This window comes from Neomonachus schauinslandi, chromosome 3 (genome assembly GCF_002201575.2).
Source record: "Neomonachus schauinslandi chromosome 3, ASM220157v2, whole genome shotgun sequence".
Taxonomy (NCBI): Eukaryota; Metazoa; Chordata; class Mammalia; order Carnivora; family Phocidae; genus Neomonachus; species Neomonachus schauinslandi.
In genome coordinates, this window is record NC_058405.1 from 71063173 (window position 1) to 71081235 (window position 18063).

Consider the following 18063-nt stretch of genomic DNA (forward strand, 5'->3'; position numbering starts at 1 on the left):
TTCTTACAAAAAAAAATGGTTTTTCTTACTGGATTAGAATCCTGTAATAGATTATATGAATTCTACTGCCTCCTTGTTTTATAGTTACCTGTTGGTGTGTCTGGTTCTGCCACCATATAGAGGTCAGAAGGACTGCATTATTTCCGTCATTGAGCCTATGACAAAACCTCTCGCTGATGCTTAGAAACGTTAGTTGAATGAGAGAATAAAGGACTTTAAGGAAAATGCCTTCTTTTCCCCTAATTGTGTATAGGAGTTGGAGGAGCTTTAGAGAATGATGATCCTTCCAAGATGGTTATGGTATTGGCTGCTACTAATTTCCCATGGGACATTGATGAAGCTTTGAGAAGGAGATTAGAAAAAAGGATATATATACCTCTCCCAACAGGTATGATGCCTTCCTTTTACTATATTTTTCTTTTTTTTTCTTCCTGTTACGTTTTTCTATTTAAGTCTTTAGTCGTTTGGCATTCCGCTTAAAGTTTATAACATCACAAAACCAATTTGTAATAGATGGAAAGAAAGGCCACAGTAGTACTCTGTTGAAGTTCCTTACATTTCAGAGCAGTTCTTATATTCAGAGCAGTATTTTTTTTTTTTTAAGATTTTATTTATTTATTTGACAGAGAGAGACATGGCGAGAGAGGGAACACAAGTAGGGGAGAGAGAGAGAAGCAAACTTCCTGATGAAGGGAGCCCGATGTGGGGCTTGATCCCATGACCCTGGGATCATGACCTCAGCCGAAGGCAGATGCTTAATGACTGAGCCACCCAGGTGCCTTGAGAGCAGTATTCATGTTAATAAATTTGATAGGATATCGAAAGCTTTACTTTTAAATTTAAAGTCCTCATTAAATCTTAAGTGATTAAAATAAAGTTTTCTTGGGATTTTCTTAAAAATATGCTGCTTTGAAAAATATAACTTCATCCTATTGATGACTTGAAATTTTCAGAAGTGAATTTTTTTCTTTTTATACTGAGATAAAATTTACATGGAATGAAATGTATAAATCTTTAAGTGTGTAATTGGTGAGTTTTGTCAAATGAATATTCCTGTTTAATCAATACCCTACTCAAGATGTAGGATATTTCTGTCACCCCATGAAGTTTCTATGTGCCCTCTACCAATTAATTCAAACCCTAAATAGGTATTAACCTTTTCTGATTTTTATCACCATAGGTTAGTTTTACCTATTATTAAACTTCATATAAATGGAATCATAACATGTGTACTCTTGTGTGTCTGTTACTGTCACTCAGCATATGTTTTGAGATTCATCCATGTGGTTACATGTATTGGTATTTTATTCTTGAAATGATTATACCACAATTTATTCCTTTTTTGATAGACATTGGAGTTATTTCTAGTTTGGGGCTATTATGAATGAAGCTATAAATATTCTTGTACAGATCTTTTTATGGATGAATGTTTTTGATTCTTTTCAGTAATATAGCTAAGAATAAAATAGGTGGGTCCTAGGGTAGATATGTATATATTTAACTTTATAATACTCAAACTGTTTTCCTAAGTGGTTGTACCATTTTACACTTATACCATCAAGGAATGAAAAGTCCAGTATTTTCATATCCTTATCAACATTTGGTATGGTCAGTATTTTAATCTTAGTCATCCTACTAAATTGTATCTCTCTAATGACTAATTATGTGGAGTGCCTTTTTTGTGTACCTCTTGGTCATTGGTATATCTTTTGTGCAGTGTCTTTTCAAGTCCTTTGCTCAGTTTTTAATTAGTTTATTGTTGTTTTATTAATGCTATGTAGTTCTTCATCAGATATGCATTGTGAATATTTTCCTCCAGTTTGGTTTGCCTTTCAATTTTCTTTTTGGTGTCTATTGATAAGAAGTTTTAATTTTGATGATGTTCTCTTGTCAAGTTTTTCTCTTACGGATAGCACTTTTTTGGTCATAGGAGATCTTTGCTTACCCCGAAGAGCAAAGGTTTTCTCCTATTTTTCTTTTAGAAACTTTAGTTAAATCTATGATCCATCTTGAAGTAATTTTTGTATATAGTGTCAGAGATTGAATTTCACTTTTTTTTAATATATATGTCGAGTTGTTTTAGCACTACTTGTTAAAAGGAGTTTTCTTTTTCCATTGAGTTATTTTGACACCTTTGTTGAAAATTGTTTTGCTACGTATGTGTGGGTTCTAGTTCTCAGTTCTCTGTTCTGTTCCATTGATTTAAAAATAAGTATAGGGCTATCTAGTTAGGTTATCTATTTTTTCTTTTTTTTTTAAAAAAAGATTTATTTATTTATTTTAGAGAGAGAGAGCAGGGGCTGGGAAGGGCAGAGGGAGAGAGAGACTCCAAGGAGACTCCCTGCTGAGTGCAGAGCCTGATGTGCGGCTCAATTTCACGACCCTGAGATCAGGACCTGAGCCAAAACCAAGAGTCGGATACTTAACCAACTGCACCAGCCAGGTGCCCCTCTATTTTTTTCTTGAGTAAGCTTTGGTAGCTTGTCTTTCAAAGAATTTGTCCATTTCTTCTAAATTGTCAAATTGGGATTTGACCTAATACAAACATACAAGCTGACTAAAGGGTTTATGTGAGGCTGTTGATTTCATGTCTGGTTCTGGAGCCTGAAGTCAATAGTGAGGGCAGTCGGGAAGAGAAGATGAAGTGGTGGAAACAAGGACAAAGTATAACCTGTGTGGATGAACTGGAACCTCATGAGGATAGACTGGAACCCATGTTGGGCTCTCATTGCTTCTGAGACTTCCAACTTTGATGATTGGGGTGTCCTATTATAACAGTACTAAATATATACCTGGCTAAGGAGTCAAAAAAGCTGAAGGAGGAAATCTGGCAGGAGCTGCTCCATACTAGTAGGGTGAATCAGAAGATAAGTGACAGTATGCTTGAACTGCAAATGCACTTCACGCCCTGAACCAACTTTCTTTCAGATTTCACCCATAATGACTCATGTGGTCCACACTGAACCAGAGCTATGCAATGTAAATCCTGGGAAATGAAATTACAGCTTTGCTTAAGTTAACATAATACAAATCTACACACCTTATTTTCTTCTTGTCTGTAGAATCTACAGTAATGGCTCAGTTTTCATTCCTAAAATTGGTCATTTGTGTTTTATCTCCATTATTCTTGATCATCTTGCTAGAAATTTATCAATATTATTAATCTTTTCAAAAACCTAATTTTTTGCTTTGTAATTTTTCTGTTGCCTATTTCAGTGACTTTTTTCCTCTTATTTTTATTATTTCTCCATTATACTTTGAGTTTAATTATCTTTTTCTGAAGTAAGAAACTTATACAATTGGTTTTAAACCTTCTTTTTTTAAATATAAATATTTAAAGCTGTAAATTTCTCTTTATGCACTGCTTTGGCTTTATCCCACCAATTTTGCTATAGCATATTTTCTTTGCTATTCATTTCTAATTTTCCTTTTTTTATTTCTAACTTAATTCCACTGTAGTCAGGGACTACTCTGTAGAATGTCAATTTTTAAATTTTATTGAATTTATGGTTCAGCATATTCTTTCTTGGTGAATGTTTATTCTGTACTTGTTGATGATAATATTCTATAATTGTTGGTCATATCAAGTTAGTGTGATAATATTGTTCAAGTATTATAGATCCTTACTGATTTTTTTACTCTGGTTTTTCTACCAATTACTTAGAGTGGGTTGTTAAACTCTTCAGATATTATTGTGAATTTGTTTATTGTTTGCTTTAATTCCATCAATTTTTGCTTTATGCATTTTGAAGTTTTATCATTAGGTACATAAACAGTTATAATTGGTGTATCTTCTTTGTTCTTCTACCATTATGAAATGTCTCTACTTAGACCCTTTGACTTGATGTGTACTTTGATAATAATACAGCCTCATGATCTTTCTTTTGCTTATTGTTTGTGTGATATATCTGCTTTCTTCCTTTAGTTTTCACCCTGTCCTTATATTTGCAATGCAGTTCTTGTAGACAACGTATAGTTGGGTCTGGCTATTTAGCCACTTTATTTCTGGTTTTTAATTGGAGTATTTAGTCCATTTAAATATAATGTAATCATTGATATGGCTGTGTTTAAGTATGCCATCTTGCAATTTTCCCTTTTGTTTCTCTGTACCTCTTTTCCTAATTTCTTTTGATAATTGACTATTTTTTAGTATCCACTTTCATTCCTTTATTGGATTTTTACCTATACCTGTTTTTTTTTAGCAGTTAATCTAGGGATTACAATATGCACCTGTAACTTTTCACAGTTGACTTTGAGCTAATATTGTACCATTTCATGTAAAATACAAGAACTGTTTGCCTCCCCCGCCCCCAGCCTTTGTGCTATTTTGTCATGTATTTTATACCTACATTCATTATAGATCCCACAATATAATGAAATTTAAATTGTTAGTTTAAACTTCAATTAAGAGGAGCACAAAAAATAGTGTTTTCTTTTTGCCTACATATTTAACACCCCCACTGCTCTGCATTTCTATTTTAAGGTCCACATTTCCATCTGGGTTCATCTCCCATTTTCTTTTTATTTATTTATTTATTTATTTATTTATTTATTTATTTATTTATTTATTTATTTATTTATTTATTTATCAGAGAGAGAGAGAGAGAGCACAAGCAGGGGGAGCAGCAGAGGGAGAGGGAGAAGCAGGCTCCTCACTGAGCAAGGAGCCCGATGCGGGACTCGATCCCAGGACCCTGAGATCATGACCTGAGCCGAAGGCAGACACCTAACGACTGAGCCACCCAGGCGTCCCCATCTCCCATTTTCTAGAAAACTTCCTTTAATATTTCTTCTAGTTAAGGTCTGCCAGATCCAGTTCAGTTTTTGTTACCAGACATGTCTTTCGTTCACCCTTATTTCTGAAGGATATTTTTAATTGATAAATAATTCTGGGTTGGAAAAAGTTTTTGTTTTGTTTTTTCTTTCATTACTTATAAAGATAGTCATTTTGTCATCTTCTGGCCTCCACTGGTTTCTGATGTGAGGTCCGCTGTCATTCACACCATTGTATGTAATGTATATTTTCTCTTCTGGCTATTGTTTTTTTAAACCAACTTTATTGAATAATGATTTATCTATAATAAACTTTATCCACTTAAAATTTGATGATTTTGACAATTGTATACAGCCCTGAAACCATACCACAGTCAGGATGTAGAACATATCTTTCATTCTGAGATGATTTCTTGTGTCCCTTTGCAGCCCATTCTCCTCTCTCCCCAACACCTTCTACCTCAGGCAACCATTGATCTGATCTTTGCCGCCATAGATTATTTTGAATTTCACAAGTAGGATCATACAGTATGAATTGTTTTGGGACTGTCTTCTTTCATTCGGCATAATTATTTTGAGATTTATTAATGTTACTATTTTTTTACTGGTGGGTAAGATTTCATTATATGGCCATATTACAGATTATTTATCCATTCTCTTATTGATGGATATTTAGGTGGTTTCTGTTTTGGAACTGTTGTAAATAAAGCTGCTGTCAACATTCATGTTCAATTCTTTGTGTGAACATATGTTTTCAATTCTCTTGGATAAATACCTAGGAGTGAAATAACTGGGTCATGTGATAGTATATGTTTATAGAAAGCAGGTTGGAATTTTCTTGAGTGGTTGTCCTCTATGGTTTTTTTTTTAGGCAGGGAGGGGCAGAGGGAGAAGGAGAGAGAGAATCATAAACAGCTATTGGGGGAAAGACATGCTTTGTGGTACAAAGGTAGGAATTTAGCTTTCTTTGAAAGAGTGGAGAAGAAAATAGATTTGGCTGACTGGAAGGCTTTCTTCTAAACTTCTTTTCCCTTATGAAAACGTTATGTCCATTATAGGTAATCATTTTTGGGTGCTTCTCTTTGCTCATTATTAGTCTGAAGGTGTGTACCTTGTGACCGTAGAACTTGAGAAATTGCTTTCTCCTGAAGTGTATCCAAACAGGTAATCATAATTAGAACTCCACTCTTTCTCTATTAGTTCAGTAGGTGTTTATCTAGCTCTTTGTTGTTAGACATTTATTATTATTGTGGAACTCAGATCTCATGACCCTGATGAGATCATGACCTAAACTGAAATCAAGAGTTGGATGCTTAACTGACTGAGCCACCCAGGCTCCCCTCTTAACGGTTGTTAAGATATTCTGTTTATCTTTTTGCTTTCAGCAATTTTACTATGATGTACTCTGTGGAGTTTTCCTTTTATTTATCCTGCATGTATGTTGGGCTTTGATATTGTTGCACAGGTCACTGGGACTCCATTACATTTTTTTTCAGTCTTTTTTTTTAATTCTTCAGGTTGGATAATTTCTGTTCATTTATCTTCATGTTCATTGACACTTTCTTCTGCCATTGCTAATCTTTTAATCTCATCCAGTGAATTTTTCATTTCAAATGTATTTTTCAAATCTAGCATTTCCATTTGGTTATTATAGTTTCCATTGCTTTGCTGGGATTCCCCAGATCTTAATCCATTTAGTCTATCCCTTTTCCTGTAATTCTTTGAGATTTTTCCCTTCAAAAGGTGGAGCTTAGTTCCCCTCCCCCTGACAATGTACTGGTCTTAGTGATTTGTTTCTAAGGAATAGAATATGGGAGAATGATGCTATAAGTGACTTCTGAGGCTAAATCATAAAAAGGATAGTTTCTGCCTAGCTCTCCCTCTCTCAGATTATATGCTTTTGGGGAAGCCAGCTGCCATACCACGAGGACAAATAGCCTAGGGAGAAGCCCGCATGGGAAGAAACTAAAGTCTCCCACCAACAGCCAGAACTAGCTTACCTGTTATGTGAGTTGGCCTTTGGATGACTATAGGCCTGGCCTGTACATTGACTAAGATTTCATGACAGACCCTGCATTAGTCAGGGTTCTCCAGAGAAACAGAACCAATAGAACACGTATATAGGGACAAATTTATTTTAATGAATTAACTCATGGAATTACAGAGACTGGGAAGTCTAAAATCTGCAGGGTAGGCTGGCAGGCTGGAGACCCAGGGAGGAGTTGATGTCACAGTGCAAGTCTGAGGGCCCTCTTTGGGCAGAATTCCCTCTTGCTCTGGGCAGGTTTGGCTTTTGTTCTGCTTCGGCCTCCAGCTGATTGGATGAGGCCTTCCACATTATGGAGAGCTGTCTGCTTTACTGAGTCCACCAATTTAAATATTAATCTCATACAAAAACATCCTCATAGAAACATCTAGAATAATGTTTGACCAAATATCTAGCCAAGTTCACAAAATTAGCTATCGTAGACAAAAAAAAAAAAAGACTAAAAGAAAAAGTGAGAGCTTTTTAGCTAAGTTTCTCCCAAATTCCTGATGCACAGTAACTGTGAAGATAATAAATTGTTATTTTAAGCCAATAAACTTTAGTATAATTTTTTATTCAGAAATAGATAATTGATATACTACTTTATAGTTTTTGTCAGCCGATTCTTACATCTGGAACATCAGTTTCTAGAATTGGCTACTTTTTAATTTTCTTAATTGTGGGTCAAATTTTCCTTTTCTTCACATGTCCAGTAATTTCTATTATATGCTCTACATTATAGGGTGTCTGGATTATGTTTTCCTTTGAAGGGCATTGAATTTTGTTCTGGCAGGCACTCATATTCTTGGCAGAACTTAAGAAAAAACTACAGTTATTTGCTGTCTGTTGGCTAATGCATGAAAACAGTTGCCTCTTATCTCTTGTTTTATATTTGTTTACCATAGAAAGACAAGTCTGGTACCAGTTTTTTCATGATGGCCAGAAGTGGAAGCCTCACCTCTGACTTTTTTTTTTTTTTAAGATTTTATTTATTTATTTCCTCACCTGTGACTTTTTTTTTTTTTAGATTTTATTTATTTATTTGACAGAGCACAAGCAGGGAGAGTGGCAGAGGGAGAAGGAGAGGGAACACGCTCCCTGCTGAGCTGAAGGCAGATGCTCAACTGACTGAGCCACCCAGGCGCCTGAAACTTAATTTTTTATAACATATTCCTTACTCACTTTCTTGACTAGATCTCAAGACTCTATTATGTAATTAATTGGTAGATTTCTAGCTCATAGTTTCTGACTTATATTGTCTTTCCATTAATACTAACAATCTCGTTACTTGAAAAATGTTCTTTTTCTTAAAACAGTGCTTAAATTACTTGTTGAACTTAAAATAATAATAAACTTACTTAAAGCAGTAATGAAAGTGATTCAGTTTAGAAGCTGTAAGCTACCCTGGAATATTCCACCTCCCAGAAGCAGCTCCTCAGTTCCTGGCTTGCTCTCATATTAGCCACATGAAGGTTTGAAATTTGAGTGGTTTGTTATCACTTCTGATTTAATGTTTCTTTCCTTTCTCTTTTTTCCCTTTTTTCTCCTCCTTGTTTTCTAAGCCAAATATCTGTGTGCTATCTAGTGTATTTTTATGAAATGGGTTTTAATTTTACTACTGTGTACAATGATTATAAATAAGAAATTAATACTAATGGGGGAAAATAGAAGTTTTACTACTTGAACTGACATCATTTAAACTTTGGTACTTTGAACTTTAGTTCACCATAATAGGGAGGAAAAAATGTAACTGGAAAAATAGTTGATGATAGCAATTTTATAAACTGCTGAGGAGAGCTTAGCTATTGGGGGAAAGACATGCTTTGTGGTACAAAGGTAGGAATTTAGCTTTCTTTGAAAGAGTGGAGAAGAAAATAGATTTGGCTGACTGAAAGGCTTTCTTCTAAACTTCTTTTCCCTTATGAAAACGTTATGTCCATTATAGGTAATCATTTTTGGGTGCTTCTCTTTGCTCATTATTAGTCTGAAGGTGTGTACCTTGTGACCGTAGAACTTGAGAAATTGCTTTCTCCTAAAGTGTATCCAAACAGGTAATCATAATTAGAACTCCACTCTTTCTCTATTAGTTCAGGAGGTGTTTATCTAGCTCTTTGCTGTTAGACATTTATTAGGTACTGTGGGAATAAAAACAATGCATAAGCCTTGTCCTTAGAGAACTCACGATGCAGTTAGTTGGAAGGTAGCCATACACTTAACCTAACTGTAGGGAAAACAGTGTAACATGATATAAGTGTTTTCCATCGTACTTTTTCTTTTCAAGTTTTTTATTTAAAATTCCAGTTAGTTTATTCCAGTCCAGTGTAAATTCCAGTACAGTGTAATATTAGTTGCAGGTGTATAACATAGTGATTCAACACTTACATACAACACCTGGTGCTCATCACGACAAGTGCACTCCTTAATCCCTGTCACCTATTTAATCCCCACCCCCACCCCCACCTCCCTTCTGGTCCATGGTACCTTGGAGTGGAGAATGAGGAATAATAAATTCTGGTCAAAGTGCTTTGGGGAGACTTCATGGAGGAAATTACGTTTTCACTAATTTTCATAGAGAAAAACAAAGGTGCGGTTGCTTGAAGATGAATAGACAGGTAGCTCTTGTAGCTGGAGCATCTGGTAGGATAGAAGGGTCTGGGATAGACAAAACAATAACATGTGGAAAGACGAGAGACCTGAAAGAAAGATTTATAAATCTAGGGTAAAATTAATGGAAAGAAAGATTATATGAAAGTAAAAAATAGTTGAAGGACTAAAATTTTATGAAAAAAGCAACCCACAAAAATAAATTTTTAGTTGGAAAAGGAAAGATGTATAAAAATGAGAGTAGATAAAACTAAAGGCACCCCCGAGGCCTCAGCTGGAGCTTGTCTTTCTGGAGCACTTCCTTTTTACCCTGTGGCCATTCCCTGTGGCCTGGGCTGCTTCAAGCGTAGTGGGTTTTAAGATAGTCAGATTTCATACATAGGTAACTCAGGGCTCCAGATGTTCCACTGGAAAAAGGTAGTAGGGGCATCGCTTTTTATAACCTAGGCTTAGAGGTCATATAGTGTCACTTCTGCTGTACCCTGGGTTGAAGCATTTACAGCCCCATTCATTTTCAAGTTAGACTACCTCCGGGTGGGAGAGTGGCAAGACCACATTGTAGGAGCATGTGTGGGATGAGACTGTTGCGGCCATCCTGGTGAATACAATCTGCCATAGTTCACAAAAGGCAAAACAACAGGCAGAGCTACAGCTCGGCCTTACACTAAGTCTCTTCTTCCTTTGTGCATCTAAATTATAGCAGCAAGCGCCTGGTCAGCTTAATCAACTCCTTTTTCAGCCCCTTTCATTTAACTGTATTTTGCTTTTAGAATAACCTCCCTAAATCACTGAAATGTCATAGAGTCTCTTAGACTCTGAGTCTAACTTCCTATCACATCAGGGTCAGAGTGCTTTTTGGTTCATACCTTATCTGTCTTAATTGTGTCTACTTCCATTTCTCAGTCCTCCTTTGTACTTTCCTACTTACCTTTCCCCCCCTCCCACAACTCTGGTATGCTCATGTTTCTTCTTACTTCTATGTCATTATTTATGGTACTCCCATTTCCCAGATTCTCTCTCTTTGCCTCTATTTAAATTTTATTGGGGCCCCTGGCTGGCTCAGTTTGTATAGCATGTGACTCTTGATCGTGGGGTTGTGAGTTTGAGCCCCATGATGGGCATGGAGCTTACTTAAAAAGAAGAAATTTCAAGAACAAAAAATCCAGTGGGGTGCCTGCCTGGCTCAGTCAGAAGAGGATATGACTCTTGATCTTGGGGTTGTGAGTTTGAGCCCCACGTTGGGTGTAGAGATTACTTAAATAAATAAAACTTTTAAGAAAAGTTTTTTGATTTTTTTCAAAGTTGACATTAAAGCATGCTAATTCTATGAAGGTTTTTTTGGCCTGGCCTATCTCCCTTGTGTAGAATTTACTTCTCTGGGTTATCTGTGTCACAGATGGTCCTTAACAGAAGGGATCTGGGTTTTCTATGTCTCTCTCTAATCTTGTTTGTTGACTAGCCAATGGTGGTGGTGGTGCGGGGGAAACAATGAACATTTTTTGAGTGCTGACTGTGGGCCAGGCTTTACATGTATTACCTTATTTAACCCTCACAACAGTCTTCTGCAGTAGATTCTGTTCTTTTTTTTTTTTTTTTTTTAAAGATTTTTTATTTATTTATTTGAGAGAGAGAGAATGAGAGAGAGAGCACATGAGAGGGGGGAGGGTCAGAGGGAGAAGCAGACTCCCCGCCGAGCAGGGAGCCCGATGCGGGACTCGATCCAGGGACTCCGGGATCATGACCTGAGCCGAAGGCAGTCGCTTAACCAACTGAGCCACCCAGGCGCCCTAGATTCTGTTCTTATCTTTATTTGACATGTGAGGAAACTGAGGCACTGAGGGGTTAAGTATCCCACCCAGTGAGGCAGAGCAGGGCTGTGAGCCCAGACAGTCTGGCCCCAGAGCACATACTTGCTGTCTTCTGCGCTGGACTGCCAAGTTTGCTTAAGAAGAATTGTTAGTATAAGAAGTGTATGATCCTTTTAACGATGTTTATTTAAATTTAGAATGTGTACTGACTTGGTTATGTGGCATTCGCAGTTCTTTATTATTAACATAATAATTTCTGGTTAAATCCTTCTACAGTATCATTCAGTTTTATACAATTGATAAATCCTACTTGGAATCTTCTAACAAATCACTGATACAACCAGAATTAAAAGTTATTTTCCCCAAATTATAGTTACTAGGGAAAAAGATGCTTCCTACTACGCAGGCCTTCCCTTTGAGCAGGCTTATGCCCCAAAGTTCATTTAAGGTGACTGACTAAAACTTTGTTTCTGTGGGATAATACATTATATTGAACTTGGTGTTTTGAGTTCTTAGGGCAGCCTGCAGTAAAACATTTTGATTTACAAATATAGTGATACTCTAACTTTAGGACTAAGAGAGCAAAGTGATATTTGTCCGCTAACATTCACCTGCTATGCGTGGAGCACTATGAAATCACACTTAGGTTAAAGTCGGAGTTCTTACTGAGGCATCAGGAGCACAACCACTTTCTGTAGCAGCAAACCTAGGGGCTTCCTGCCCTTCCCTCTTTTTTCCCACTCCCCTCTTGCTGACCATCTGAGTGCAGGACTTCTTTGCCTCTATACCACAGTGAACTGTAAGGTGGGCCTATTGGCTGGGGATGATCAAGGATAAGGAGCTCTCAAGAATAAGGAATTCTGGAGGTAAAGATTTCTGACTTAGTACTCGTTCTTTTTTTCTGGCAATCCCGGATAATGCCTGCTTACTTCTCTTTCACTGTGGCTGCTCTTTGCACTGCTTTGCTTTGTCTTACTTTTTGTGTGTGATTGAGAAATATAACTCATTATAGAACTAAATTGTATTAAAATTTAGTTCAGTCCATCCAATAATTGGCAAACAACCATGTAACTACTTTCTAGGACAAGAAATGAAGCATTATCAGACCTCAGAAGCTCCCGGTATATTCTTTCCCTAGCATACCTCCCCCTGGTGGTAATCACTGTTATTCCTTTTATGGAAATAATTTATTTTTATCTTAAAATTTTCTCACCTAATAATGTATCCCTAAACAAAGTTTTATCTTTTTTTAAAACTTAAATTGAATCATACTAATTATGTTTATTTGTATTTTGCTTCTTTTGTTCAAGTACATTTTTAAGATTCATCCACATTATGGTATCTAGATGCTGTGCATTTTTGTTGCTATATAGCATTCCATTGTATTAGTCAGCTAGGGCTGCCATTACAGAGTAGCACGGACTGGGTGGCTTAAACAACAGAAATTTATTTTCTCAGTCTAGAAGTCCAAGATCGAGCAAGGTGTTGTTTCATTCTGGGGCCTCTTTCCTTGGCTTATAGGTAGCCATTAGATAGCCATTTTCTTCCAGTGTCTTTATGTAGTCTTCCACCATGTGTGTCCTAATCTCCTCTTCTTGTAAAGATACCAATCAGACTGGATTAGGGCCCACCCAGATGACTTCATTTTACTTTAATCGCCTTTTTAAAGGCCCTATCTTCAAATACAGTCACATTCTGAAGTATTGAAGTTAGAGCTTCAACATAAAACTTCGGGGGTTGGGGTAGACATAATTCAGCCTGTAACATCCATTATGTCATTATACAACAGTTATCCATCATATTATTTGGTGGACATTTTGATTGTTTCCAATTTTAGGCAATTATGAATAGTACTGCTATGAATATTTTTATACTTGCATAATGGTGAAAATGCCTAAGTTTCTTTAGGTCGAGATGGAGCATTCCATCCTTGCAGTGAATTGCTGGTCATGTTGCATAGCTGGAACAATAAATAAATCCAATCTGTCTTCCCAAGTGGTTGTTCCAAAGTGGTTGTTACACGTTATACTCCTACCAGCAAGATAAGAGAGTTCCCGTTACTTCACATTTTTCCAAAACCTTAGACTTTTTAAATTTATACCAGTCTCTTGGTGTGCAGTGCTATCTCATTGTGGTTTAATTTTTATTTCCTTCTTTATTAAATAATTTGACTATCTTTTCCTTTAGTAGCCATGTTACTATGTTATTTGATTATAACAAAATCAAATGACTACTAAAGGAAAAGATACATAACAAATATCTATTCAAGTCTTTTGCCCATTTTTCTATTAGGTGGTCTGACCTTTATATTTGTAGGAGTTCTTTATATATTCTGGATATAAGTACTTTGTTACTTATATATGTTGTAAATATCTTCTCAAACTCTAACTTTTGTGTTTTCACTCTATTTACAGAGTCTTGGTGAATTAGAGTTCCTAATTTTAATGTGGTCAGTTTCTCAGTCTTTTCTTTTGTGGGCAACTTCTTGAATATATGTATCTACATATCTATATATATCTTGAGGATATTCACTCTGAAGTCATTAATATGTTTCCTGTTTTATCTTCTAAAATGCTTGTAATTTTCCATCTTACATTTAGAGTAGTAATATATCTGGCACCGATTTTTATGTATGGTATGAGGCAGGATGCAATTTCTTTTTTTTTTACCCTGTAGATAGTAGTTGTTCTGGCATTTTCTCCCACTGCTTGAACCACATATGTCTTAAATCAGGTGTTCATACTATATGCTTTGATCTGCTTCTACACTCCCTGTTCTGTATCACTGATCTATTTGTTTATCTCTGCAAGAGTATTATACTGATTTGAATACTGTTGCTTTGTAATAAGTCTTAAATTCTAATAGAGCAGTTCCTTCCACCTCACTTTTGTTTTTCTAGTGTGTCTTGGTTGTCCTTGATTCTTTCCATTTCCATAAACATTTTAATATCTGCCTGTTCAGATCCACAAACAGACCTATTGGGATCTTTACTGGAATACTTTGACTTTATATGATCATTGGGGGAATTGTCAATGTCAGGAAAGATAAAACAAACTTTGGGGAACTGCTTTAGATTAAAGAAGACTAAAGAGATATGATAACTAAATGCAGTGTGTATTTTAAGAAAGTCATAAGGGCCTGGGGAAAATGGGGACATTTTAATCTGGATTGTGTATTGGATGATTCTAATATAACAATGTTAAATTTGCTGGTAATGTGATAATTGTATGGATACCTTTGTTCTTAGGAGGTACATGCTGAAGAATTTAAGGTGAAGTGTTGCAATGCCTGCAGTTAGCTCTCAATTCAAAAAAGAGGAGGGAGGAGAGAGGAGATGCGAGTGATAATGGCAAAATATTGACAGTTGATGGGTCTAGATGGAAGATAAATGGGTGTTCACTGATTTTTTTTTTTTTTAACCTGTAGATTTAAAATTTTTCAAAATAAAAGTTGGGGAAGATTACATTTCATTTTACATATCAGGAAATAGTAGAAAGCCAGATGCAACCTACGTTTGCATTATCCTAGTATGCTGTATTAAATAGAAATTTGCCATTAAAACTGATAGTAAAACAGTAAGCATGATTGGTTATTTTATACAATTCTGTAATTCATTTGAGCTTACATAGTACAATACACATTTCAGTCATATTGGAACAGCAAATGTCTGTGGGCTGGCTCTCCCAAGTAAAAAAACACATTAATACGTGTTCTGTGCTAAGGACTGATTTCCTGTATCCTAGGAAATCTTTTTCTATATCACACTAAAAGGTGAGCAAAATGATTCACAGGAGTTACACCCCATGCAATCTAGTTTTATAAAGCTAGGCTAAATGTTGTTTTTTACTAAAAGCATGTTTGGTACTTCAATATTAATGATTTTATTTTTCATAAAGGATCACAGACCCTTTGTTTTCACAGCAAGTAGCTTCGCAATCTATAAGGAAAACTCTGAGTTTTTTTTCAATTTTTAGTTACTGCAGCCAAGGCACTTAGGATATTCATGAATTCTGAGTCATACAATGAGTTGGTAATACTAGGTGGACTCAAGTTACTGACTCCTCTTTCTTTTCCTGAATGTTAATATGTGATTTCTTATCAAAATGATTTGTAAAGTAAAACATCCAACAGTAACAAAAAATCTTCTACAGCGAAAGGAAGAACTGATCTGCTGAAGATAAATCTTCGTGAGGTTGAACTGGATCCTGACATTCAATTGGAAGATATAGCAGAGAAGATTGAGGGCTATTCTGGTGCTGATATAACTAATGTTTGCAGGTATTTTTTTTTAATGATCCGTGACCTTAGATATTAGGTATAGATTTGGCAGGAGGATTGGTCGTAAAGTTAGTATCATTATTAGCCCTGATGTGAAAACAGCGACCCATTTCCTTGATTTCTTATTTGTCTTATTTCTTTTCTATATAACCTCATGGGTCATTGTTAGATGAATAATTTTATAACAATATGGTCACCTTTTCTATTCCTTTGATTTTTTAAAAATTTAAATTCAATTAGCCAACATACAGTACATCCTTAGTTTCAGATATAGAGTTCAGTAATTCATCAGTTGGTATCCAGTGCTGATCACATCACGTGCCCTCCTTAATGCCCATCACCAGTTATCCCATCCTCCCACCCACCTCCCCTCTAGTAACCCTCAGTTTGTTTCCTAGAGTTAAGAGTCTCTCATGGTTTGTCTCCCCCTCTGATTTCTTCCCATTCAGTTTTCCCTCCCTTCCCCTATGATCCTTATTCAACATATGAGTGAAACCAAGTGATAGTTGTCTTTCTCTGATCTATCCTTTGATTTTAAAGAAATTGTACTTAATTCGGCAATAATGACTTTGACAAGCCAAGGTCAGTTTAGCCCTGAATTGGAGCCTAGTTGCATCAACATAAAATATTAGTTTTGGTTGGCATTATTTTACCACATGCAGATGAGCAAGCAAAGTTGCATCAGTTTAAGCTGGGAAATACATATTTCATATGTGTAAAATATGTATTTCCTTTTCAATTTAGTGACATCATATTTTGTAGACAATTCACATCACTCAATAAGGATTTTCTTTCTTACCTTCTTAACTATACTTAAATTGATAGCAGTAGCCTTTCTTTAAAACTGGAGTATCTGTTGTTTCTCACTTTTTGTACTAGTATTTTTCTTACGTGCATGTAAGTTTAGTGGCAGACGAGAAGCTCCCAATAGTTTCTAATATCACTGTGTAAAATATATAAAAATTTGAGGTTTTGGTTGGGTTGGCTTCCTAATAGCTTTTTTGTGAGCATTAATTGTCCAGTTCTTCCCAACCTTCATAATTATTTACAGCTGATCAGAATGGAACTGAAAATAGGATCTGGAGAAGCCAGGTTTTATCCCTTTAGTTGCCCACCAATGCTCCGTGTGGGGGATTCCACATCCACTCTATGTAGATACATTCATGTTCCAGAGAAGGAGTTTCCTGGCTTTACCTCCTCTAATTAGGTCGTAGACAAACTGGTTAAGATTTGAATTATCTTAACATTAGCCATGTGTTCATTTTCAAGTGTGCAATTCAGTATTTCAAAACTCTACTTCTGTTTCCCAACTTTCTTGGCTGCCTTTGAAGAGCAAGTGGGGAAAAGAAAGTTCAGTACTATCTGAGCCCAGCCTTGACTTTTAGGATTCATTTATAGTACATTTTATGTTTAAGTCATTTGCATCCTGTTTTAACCTTTTCCAAACCGTCAGGATATCTCTAAAATGGGAACTTTTGAGCAGCATCGTACAAACACATAAAATGATCGTTTGAATGTTTTCTCTTAACTTTGTTACAGTTGACAGTGTTTAAAACATTTGCATCAGTATGGATTCACTGATTTTGTATGTTTTTAGGGACGCCTCTTTAATGGCAATGAGACGGCGAATCAATGGCTTAGGTCCAGAGGAGATCCGTGCACTTTCTAAAGAGGAACTTCAGATGCCTGTTACCAAAGGAGACTTTGAATTGGCTCTTAAGAAAATTGCTAAGTCTGTCTCTGCTGCAGACTTGGAGAAGTATGAAAAATGGATGGTTGAATTTGGATCTGCTTGAATTTCTGTCAGCTCTTTCATTTCTGGTATTTTTACTTATAAAATGTGAAGAAATTCCCTGCAGTTTTTTTTAAAAACAGGTTTAGAACTTTTCATTGGAGAGATGTTTCCCTTAAAGGCAAAAAACCTAAAACCACAAAGAATATAAATGTAGTTGGGAAAGAAGGAAAGCTTACATAGGGAGCCTGATAGTCTCCATCACCGGGCTTTGTGCCGGTACTTCCACGTGTTCACGCGTTAATATTGCACGTGCAAAGCGGTGTGCAGGGAGGCCGAAGAGCGATCAGTATGCTCTTGTAGAAGCTTGTTTACAAAAGGGTTAGAAGGACCTCTCTTTCTCACTTGCATTTGTTGCTTTTTGTTTTTTTTCTATTCTTTGCTCTGAGCGTGAGGGACCCATGTATGTTGACTTTTAACATCAGAACTGGGTTTGTGTCAAATTCATTATTGTTAAAAATGATAGTTTTGAATTAAATAATGAATTTGTTAGTTAAACCTTTAGAATTTAACTCTTACTGTCACAGTCTGTCATATAGTTGAGTTTTTACCCTCTGTTCCCCCACCATTTCTTCTATTAGCTATTTATTCATTTATTCAGCTTTATGATCTCCTCAAGCCTTGTGGTCTTTGAAGCGTTTTGTCAGGTTGTTTCTCTGGTCTTCAGTATTTTTTGCTGGTACTTATGTTGGAAGGATGGGAAGAATATTATGATTGCATAAGAAGCATTTCTTCATTCTTGAATTCTAGGTTTGTTTTCACTTTTCTTTCAATACATTCAA

The 18063-nt window shown here is 36.0% G+C and overlaps 1 protein-coding gene across 1 annotated transcript in view; it reads left to right on the top strand.

Annotated features, from left to right (window-relative positions):
* KATNAL1 (katanin catalytic subunit A1 like 1) overlaps window positions 1–17653 on the top strand; it is a 76352-nt gene extending 58699 nt beyond the window's left edge. Inside the window, exons 9-11 of the mRNA XM_021678267.1 lie at window positions 254–388; window positions 15363–15489; window positions 17087–17653. Of these exons, the coding sequence (XP_021533942.1) occupies window positions 254–388; window positions 15363–15489; window positions 17087–17285 (461 nt within the window). The 3' untranslated portion in view covers window positions 17286–17653. The remainder of the gene's footprint in view (window positions 1–253; window positions 389–15362; window positions 15490–17086) is intronic.
* Window positions 17654–18063: the final 410 nt, after the last annotated feature.